This window comes from Equus quagga, chromosome 13, assembly GCF_021613505.1.
Source record: "Equus quagga isolate Etosha38 chromosome 13, UCLA_HA_Equagga_1.0, whole genome shotgun sequence".
Classification (NCBI taxonomy): Eukaryota; Metazoa; Chordata; class Mammalia; order Perissodactyla; family Equidae; genus Equus; species Equus quagga.
The window spans coordinates 93,856,659-93,864,959 of record NC_060279.1 but is presented as its reverse complement, the minus strand read 5'-3'; the positions used below and the strand labels follow the sequence as shown (position 1 = coordinate 93,864,959).

Here is an 8,301-nt window from a genome sequence, read left to right as displayed (position 1 = left end):
GGGGCCTGGACTCCTGGGTCTGAGGGAGGAGGGGCTGGGGCCTGGACCCCTGGGTCTGAGGGAGGAGGGGCTGGGGGCCTGGACCCCTGGGTCTGAGGGAGGAGGGGCTGGGGGATGGACCCTGGGTCTGAGGGAGGAGGGGCTGGGGGCCTGGACTCCTGGTCTGAGGGAGGAGGGGCTGGGGGCCTGGACTCCAGGGTCTGAGGGAGGAGGCACTGACAGGCACACGAAATCCCCGTACCTTAGTGAGGGCCTGGTTGGGCTCAGAGAAGTCCCCGCCCGGGATTCCCTGAAGGTGATTCAGCTCGAGCAGTCGGCTCCGTTCCTAGGGGAGGGCAAGACATCGCCGGTGACCACACCTCAGAGTCAGGACAGCCATCCCAGCATCTTTCCGTGATGCCAGGAGACACCTGGGGACAGGAAGGGACGGGATGCCGCAGGCGGCAGTGAGGACAGGCGGCCAGGTCTCGCACGGGCAGCTTACCTGCGTCAGGGCCTGAAGGGCCTCCTCCTTCTTCCGGCTCAGCCCCCGGCTCTCAGTGGCCATCTGCTCCCCCAGCGACTTGAGCTGCTCCTCCAAGACCTGGATCCGGCGCTGCAGGGCACCCCCAGAGCCCCGGTTACTCAGGGTCCCGGGGTCCCCAGCTGGCTCCCACAGAACCAGGTCCTCCTTGAGAGCCTGGGGTGTGCTCCACCCCAGAACAGAGACCCTGGGATCTGGGTGCCTGGGAAGGGCTGGGGGACTCAGAGTCAAGCTCCCTGGTAGCTTCTTCCCTCTTGGGACCTAGATGAGACCTGGGGTGGGCTGGAGGGGATGGAAGATCAGACACACAGACAGAGACCGAGGGAGACAGAGACCCAGAGAGAGTCGTCGAGAAGAGAGAGTGAGAGAAAGGGACAGACGGAGAGACAAACCAGAACAGATACAGAAAACAAGGACCAAGACAGACGCCAAGAGACAGAGAAAGGAGACAAGAAAGAAACAGAACAGAGACAGACAGAAGCTGTGTGCGACAGAGGAAGGGGAAAGAGAGAGAGACAGGAAAAGATCCAGAAACACGTAGGGAAAGGAGACCCATATCAGAACGGTCTAATCCAAAACTCTGTGTTAAATACAGTCAGATGTGTCGCCTTTTCCAGCAGGACTTGTCAGACCCTCTAATGTGAAGCTCCCAGAAGGACTGGTGGGAGTGTCCTTTGGGACGAGGGTTGAGAGGCACAGAGTGTAGTGGAGAAGACTGAGCAGGTTCAGATCCCAGCTCTGTCCTTCCCAAATGAGGTGACCTTGGACAAGATCATTTGAGCACCTTGACCTTCAGTTTATTCATTTACAAAAGGGAAGAAATACGACTTGCCTCGTAGGATGGTTGTAAGGATTCAATGAGCAAATACTCATGAAACCTTTAAGACCATGCCTGGCACATAGTCATTGCTCGATAAATGTCAGCGGTGTTGTTACTGCTCTGAAGAACATGACACAGGTAGGAAATGAGGACAGAGACAGGGTCACATACGGAGTGGAGGAGACAGAGGGGAACAGCGAGGGAGGCAGGGCCAGGCCGGCCTGACTCACCCTGTGCTGCGCCACGCTGGCCTGAAGTTCCCGGGCCTCGGGGTCCAGCGCCCGGGCCCCGGGGCTGTCCCGGTCGCCCTCCTCCCGCCGGCTCTCCCGCTCCAGTTGCTGGAACTCCAGGTCCTCGTAGGCACGCTGGGCCACGTCCAGCTGCTCCCTCATCTGTGGGTGGGAACCCCAAAGGGCTGGAGGCCTGGAGTCAGGGGTCCTGAGGGGTAGGGGTCTCGGGGCCTGAACTCTTAGGTGGGGGAGGAGGGGACTGAGGGCCTGGGCGTCTGGGTCCTGGGAGAGGAGTGGCCTGGACAGCAGGTCCCTGAGCGAGTCCGGGGGGCCCCCACCTCCTGCACCCCCTGCATAAGCCGCTCCCGCTGGTCCTCTGGCTGTGACTCGAGCTGTCCCTGGGCCTCCTGGAGTTTCCGGCGCAGACCCTCCACACGAGCCCGCTCCTGGCTCAGCCGCCTCTGCTCCTGAAAGGACAGCCAGCCTCTGAGCACAGAAAGGGAAACAGAGGCCCCAAGGGCCAGGGCAGCCGGCTCACAGACCTCTGCCTGGGGTGTTGGCTCCAGGAGGGCAGGGACCCCGTCTGTCTCAGTCACTCTTGTACAGGCCTGTCCCAGAGTAGGCGCCAAGTAAACGGTTGTTTAAGAAATGAATGAAAGAATGAATGCAAAACGTATCCATGCTGGGTGATTGAGACTGGGGCCCAGAGCAGGGTCGGACCCAGGCCCTACGCTCCAGGTGGGGACACAGCCAGTTACAGCCTGGGACAATCAGGACAGTGAAACACAGAGACTACAGGAACCCTGAAGGGGGAGCAGTTTCTACTGGGGTAATCCAAGGCTTCCTGGATGGGAGGATTTGAAGGTGAGCCTCAAAAATCAGGGAGCATTCAGACCTGGGGACAAAGAGGGAGCTGGAAGGGCATTTTGGACTGAGGGAACAGCATGTCACAAATGCACCATGAAGTTGAAAAGTACAGGAAGTTTAGAGGGCAAACTCGGGTCAGAGAAGAAGATGTGGTGGAGGGAAGACATGGGGAGCTGGTGGGAGACAGCAGTGGAAAGGCGGGTACCACACAGCTCACATCGGGTTTCGTCAACCAGGTGGAGGAGCCCCTATCCTGGGGCAATGGGGAGCCAAGGAAGGATTGAAAGGCTAGAGTAGGATCTGGGTGTGGAACGATTCCTCTGGGAGATGGATTCAAGGGGGTGAGACCAGCTCTTTCATGAGTCCTCCAAACAATGAGGATGAGACCTAAACCGGGTCTGGGCAGCGAGGACGCAAAGGAGACGGACCAGAGAGAGAGGTTCAGGGAGCAGAGAGACAGGACATGTTGACTGACAGGCTTGGGGTCAGTGAGAGGGAGGTGTGAGGAGAAGGGCCAGGACGGCGGCCTGGTGACCAAAGGGACAGTGAGATAGAGACAATGTGGAAAAGGGAGTTGCTGAGGTCAGTTTTCTATCCAAAATACAATGATAAGGTGAATGATAAGGGGTCAGATGGAAGAGGGGCTGTGAGATGGACTCCTGGGTCTGAGGGAGGAGAGGCTGGGGGCCTGGACTCCTGGGTCTGAGGGAGGAGGGGCTGGGGGCCTGGACTCCTGGGTCTGAGGGAGGAGGGGCTGGGGCCTGGACCCCTGGGTCTGAGGGAGGAGGGGCTGGGGGCCTGGACCCCTGGGTCCTTGGGGAGGAAGGAGCATCTAGGACCCAGTATCCTAGGAAGCAGCACACACAGGTCTAGATTTCAGGAGGGAATCAGGGTTGGGAGAAATATAGGTTCTCTGAGCGTCAGTGAAGACCCGGACCCAGCCACAGGAAATTGCCATGTACATGATAAAGGCAAAGAAAAAGACTGATAGAATTACAGCGCCCATTTTCCAACCTATAATGATAACCAATCCAAGCAATGACCACCGAGAGATCTTAAAGCTTTAGGTAAACGATTCTTATGAAGGGATCAGAGCGAGCTCGCTGAGGTCTGGACAGCCAGAGAGGATTTCCCCCGACTCGGCGTGCGGGAAGTACTAACGCGCATCTGAGTCTGATCCAGCCTCGACATGCAACCAACACCTGCTCGCACAAGAGGAACACAGTAAAGGACATCACAGGCACACAGCCGGCCCCTCCTTGACTGAGAAACAGAAGACTTGGTTTCTCCAACAAATCGTATGGGGAGCAAACCATACAGTGAGCAGGAACCATCAAGGTGAAACAAGACATACGAGACATTTCAACCAATTACAACACACTCGCCTTTTGGGGGCCTGATTCAAACAGCCAGTGGCTAACTGGCCTTTTTGAGACAATCTAGGAAACATGAAAACCAACTGGAAATGAGACGACATGAAGAACTTAATTTTTAAGGGGTGATGATGATATCGTGATAATCTTTTTAAAAAGGAGTTCTTATCTATAAGATAAGAACTAAAGGATTTACAGGCAAGATGATGTCTGGGACTGGCTTTTCAAATTAGGGACCTAGGCACAGGGAAGCAAATTGAGGGATATGAAAAAAGAACAGAAGATTAATCACAGCTGAAGCTGGTGAGCACCCCACACCGCAGCCCCCTGACTATTCTATTTTCGTTGGTTTGACGTTTTTCACAACATGACATTTAAAGAGCAAAGAGAGATTGACAAAGGAAGAGGCCCCGGTGAGTCAGGCCCCAGAATCATGGTGGGGAGAGAGGGGGAAAACAAGGAGAGGCATCTACCACACACACCCCTCCCCGCCCCCACCCAAGTATCCATATTTGGGGAATGGGGTCACCCCATGGGCCCAGGTCCCAGGAGCACCACCAGGAAAATCCATCCGACAAGGAAGGAAACTGATGATGAAGACCACGCAGGCCAAACGGACCTGTTCCCGCTGCTCCTGGGTGCCCTGCTCCGTGTCCACCTGCTGCCCGAGCAGGTCCCGGAGCTTGTCCTCCTCCCGCCGAGCGGCCACTCGCTCCCCAGCCAGCTCGCCCCGCAGCAGGGCCACTTCCACCTCCATCTGCGGAGAGAATGCGAGGGCTGGTGCCCAGAGGCCTGGGTCCAAGGACGGAGGGGGCTGGGGGCTGAGACTCCTGGGTCTGAGGGCGTCCTGGGAGCCTGGCCTTGCAGGTGCCCAGGAGTTGGGGCCAGACTTCCCCAAGGTCCGCAGCCTCACCTCGATCCTCAGCTCCTTCCTCTGGCGCTGTAGCTCCTTCACTCTTTGCTCCATCAGGGCCACGCGAGTCAGTGCCTCCAGCTGCTGCGCTCGAAGCCGCCGCGCCGCCCCTCGCACCCCTTCCCAAGACTGGGAGGATGCGGGGGGCGTGGCCGGGAGCTGCACGGGAGGCGGAGCCTCCGCCTGAGGTTGAAGAGGGCGTGGTCAAGTGGAGAGGCCTCGCCCCCCCGGAGTCACCAAGTAGGTCTGTTCCCCACCACACACGCCCCTCAGGGGCTCTGAGTCGGCCTGACTCAACCACCGCGCTCTTATACTCAGTTGGGGGAGGGTGCAGGTCCGGGGCCACCCGGCCCCAGGAGCAGGCCCAGGGGCTCGCCGTCCAGGGAAGCATAAGAAACCCACTCAAGGAAGGCTTTTTTCTCCATCCAGGTCCCCTTCTCTGGGCATCCCGTCCTCCTAGGCCCTGGACCTCTCGCTCTCTCTCCCGAATCTCTCTGAGTCTTGCCTCCTGTTTCCCTGGACTTGGTCCCTCCAGCCCAGTATCTGTCTTCTGTCTCTGCATCGCTAGGTCTCTCTCCCCCTCGGAGTGTCGCCCTCTCTCAAGGTCTCTCTGTCTCTGTTTCTGTCTCTCTGAGCATCTCTGCCCTTTGTTTCTGCGTTTCTGTCTGCGTCATTATTCCCATCTCTCTGAGTCCCCGTCTCTCGATCTCTCTCTCTCTCTGGTCTTTCTGTGTCTCTGTCTCTTTTGGGTCTCTTTGGGTCTTTGTCTCTCAGTCTCCCTGTCTCCGGGTCTCTGTCTATCAGGGGGTATAGAGGTCTCTCGATGTCTCTGCTTCTCACTCTGAGTCTCTCTGGCTCCGTCTCTGACTCTCAGGAGTCTCCATATCTCTGAGGCTCTCTTTCTGTCTCCGGGTCTCTGTCTGTCTGGTCTCTCTATACCTGCCTCTCTGTGTCTGTCATCCGCTCGGGTCTGAGTGTCTCTCTGGGTTCCCCCGTGGCCCTCGCCCTCCAGGTCCCTCACCGCGTCGCGGCTGCTCTCCGTGCTGCTGCCTTCTCCCACTTCTTCCTCTTCCTCCGCCTGCTGCTCGGCTCCTCGGCCGCTCGGACGCTCCGCCGGGGCCTCGGGCGCCTCCTGCTCGCGGGGGTCCTCGGGGTGCTCCCGGGACTGGGCAGCCCCTTGGGGCCGGACCTCCGCGTCGCATTCCAGGACCGACGGCGGCTGGGTCCACTTTTCGGGGCTGCTCGGCGTCCCCATGGCCGCTCGGTGCTCCTGCGGAGTGGGCGGGGCCCGAGGCTCCGGGGGCGTGGCCTGGCGGCGAGGGGCGGGGCCCGAGGCCAGAGCGCGCACCCGACGGCTCTGCTCCAGGAGGCGGGGCCTAAGGGTTCAAAGGCTGGAGCTGAGCATCCCGGGGGCGTGACCTGGAGTTCCTAGGGGCGGGGTTCGGGGGGGGCTCCTAGGGCGCCACGCCCCCGGAGGCGGGACCGGAATTTGAGTCCCGGGTCCTAGCCCGCCCCCTACCGGCCTCTTCCTGCTATCCAGGTGTCCAGCCCTGTACGCTCCCGGCAGCCCCGCGCAACCCTTGGACCACCTTGGAGCGACCCCGTCTCCTTCTCCCTCGGGGACTCAGGAGTCCCAGCTCCCGCCCCCTCCTCCCCGGGGCCAGGTAGTCTTGGCTCCGACCCCAATGTAAGGGAGCAGCGCCCATGCCATCTCACCCAGGGGTCCGGGAATCGGGGCTCCTAGTCTCCCCGTCTCTGGACCAACCAGGAGTCTGAGTCCTCTGCTCCTCCCGGGAGCGAGATTCCCGAACTCCCGCCTCCTCCTCTCCCGCAGACCCAGGCGGCCGAATCTCCGGCCCCCGCCGCCCCGGCAGCCCCGGCCCCCTCACCGGCTCCGGCGCGCTCCTCTGCGCTCTGGGCGCCGCAGTGTCTGCCTACGAGACAGGTGGCTGGGGAAGAGGGAGGAGAGACAGGCTGCTCGGTCCCCCTCCCCAGCAGCCCGGAAGTGGAGGGGGGGACAACAGGTCCAACAGCTCCCAAGGGAGGAGGGAGCGACCAGCTTGCCCCACCCGTGGCGGCCGCGGCCGGCCGTGGCAGGCGGCCCCACCAGCCCCACCCTCGGGAAACCCAGCATCACGAGCCCCCTCTGCCTCCAGCTTCGCAATTCCTGCCCCCTGGAGGGCCAGGCGTTCTGATCACCTATGTATCAGCGCCTCCCTAATGCCCAGACCCTGGGAATCCTGAAAGGAAGAGGGGAACAGAAATAGGGGCCTCTCCCCTCTAATAAGCCCTTTAGAAGGGCCCCGACCGGTTTGGGGAGCTGGGCAAGGGGAGGGGGTGCCCTGAGCTGAGTCAGAGACCCACCCAGAGACAGGGGGAAGTGTGGCCCCCCCACTTTGCTATGGGGTGAAGGGCAGAGGTTAAAGGTCTCAGCCAGACCCTTTCCTCCTCTCTGGGCAAAAACAGGAAAATAACTAGCATGTGAGAAGGGACTATTGGATGTTAGGAGCTGTGCTAAACACTTTATACACGTTAATTTAATTTTGTCCTCACAGCGCAGGAGAAAGGGATTTCCATCTCCATTTTATAGTTGGGGAAACTGAAGCTGATGGGGGAAAGTGTGCCCAAAGTCTACACATGTTGTTAATGTTAACTCCAGATTTGTTCTCTGGAAAATCCATGTTCTTAATCATTAGGCATTCCGTCACGCCAAGCCAGGAAGTGCCTGGAAGATCATCCCAAATGACAGTAACAATAATAATTAACACGGATGGGAAGTGCACCCTGCAGGGAGTGTGCCAAACAACTCATACGTATGGACTCTCTGATCGCCCCAACACCCTGTGATTAGTGTTATTACTGGCATTTTACAGATGAGGAAACTGAGGCCTGGAGAAGGGAAGTACCTCATCCTGGGTCTTGCAGGGGCAAGTGGCTCAAACTCAAGATGGAGTTCTAACCCAAGGAGCTGAGAAGCCCTGCGCCAGATAGCTGTTGGCTTCTGATCTTATGAGTCAGAAAATCTCCTCCTTCCAGGCTCCCTGGACCTTCACCCTGCCCCACTCCCTGGCCTCTGCAGGGACCCAAACTAACCACCTCAGCCCAGAAACCCAAGTGGTTCCCCCAGGAAACGGAGAGAAGGCAGATTCAGAGCAAAACAAAAAAAGATTTTTATTTAAGAAGTTCGAGGGGCTGGTGAGGGAGGGGAAGAGGAGAGAGACTGCCGTGATGACACCTCTCCCCACCCCCCTCCTAGTGCATTCTTAACGGATCTGAGCACCTGACAGAGACCTGGTCACGAAGGGGCTGTCTGGATCCCACAGCGCAAGTTCGCTGGGACAGCAAAGTCTGAAAGGGAGAAGCCAAGGGTGAAGCTAAGGGGCCAGGCAGAGCCTCCAGGCTGGGGACCCAGAAATCTTAAGAGCCCTTCTCTTTGGGGAAACTAGAATTCTGACCCTGAGGCCCCTCCTCCCTCAGACTCAGCGGTCCAGGCCCCCAGCCCCTCCTCCCTCAGACCTTGAGTCCAGGCCCCAGCCCCTCCTCCCTCAGACCCAGGAGTCCAGGCCCCAGCCCCT

General features: G+C 59.1%; 2 protein-coding genes across 5 annotated transcripts in view; both read right to left on the bottom strand.

Annotated features, from left to right (window-relative positions):
* Positions 1-6,717, bottom strand: part of PHLDB3 (pleckstrin homology like domain family B member 3) — a 20,662-nt gene extending 13,945 nt beyond the window's left edge. For 2 of the 4 annotated variants that reach the window (XR_006891617.1, XM_046682968.1), the window contains exons 1-8: positions 6,616-6,715; positions 5,748-6,102; positions 4,727-4,909; positions 4,433-4,570; positions 1,912-2,040; positions 1,574-1,735; positions 485-595; positions 242-325 (exon numbers count right to left, since the gene is read on the bottom strand). Coding sequence is in view for 3 of the 4 variants with exons in the window: in XM_046682968.1 (XP_046538924.1) it covers positions 242-325; positions 485-595; positions 1,574-1,735; positions 1,912-2,040; positions 4,433-4,570; positions 4,727-4,909; positions 5,748-5,981 (1,041 nt within the window). In the remaining variant the exon portion in view is untranslated. Of the gene's footprint in view, positions 1-241; positions 326-484; positions 596-1,573; positions 1,736-1,911; positions 2,041-4,432; positions 4,571-4,726; positions 4,910-5,747; positions 6,103-6,615 lie in introns of all 4 variants that reach the window. The other 2 variants (XM_046682966.1, XM_046682969.1) reach the window with 1 other exon arrangement.
* Positions 6,718-7,878: 1,161 nt separating this feature from the next.
* ETHE1 (ETHE1 persulfide dioxygenase) overlaps positions 7,879-8,301 on the bottom strand; it is a 14,710-nt gene continuing 14,287 nt past the window's right edge. The window contains exon 7 of the mRNA XM_046683962.1: positions 7,879-8,074. Within this exon, the coding sequence (XP_046539918.1) occupies positions 8,022-8,074 (53 nt within the window). The 3' untranslated portion in view covers positions 7,879-8,021. The remainder of the gene's footprint in view (positions 8,075-8,301) is intronic.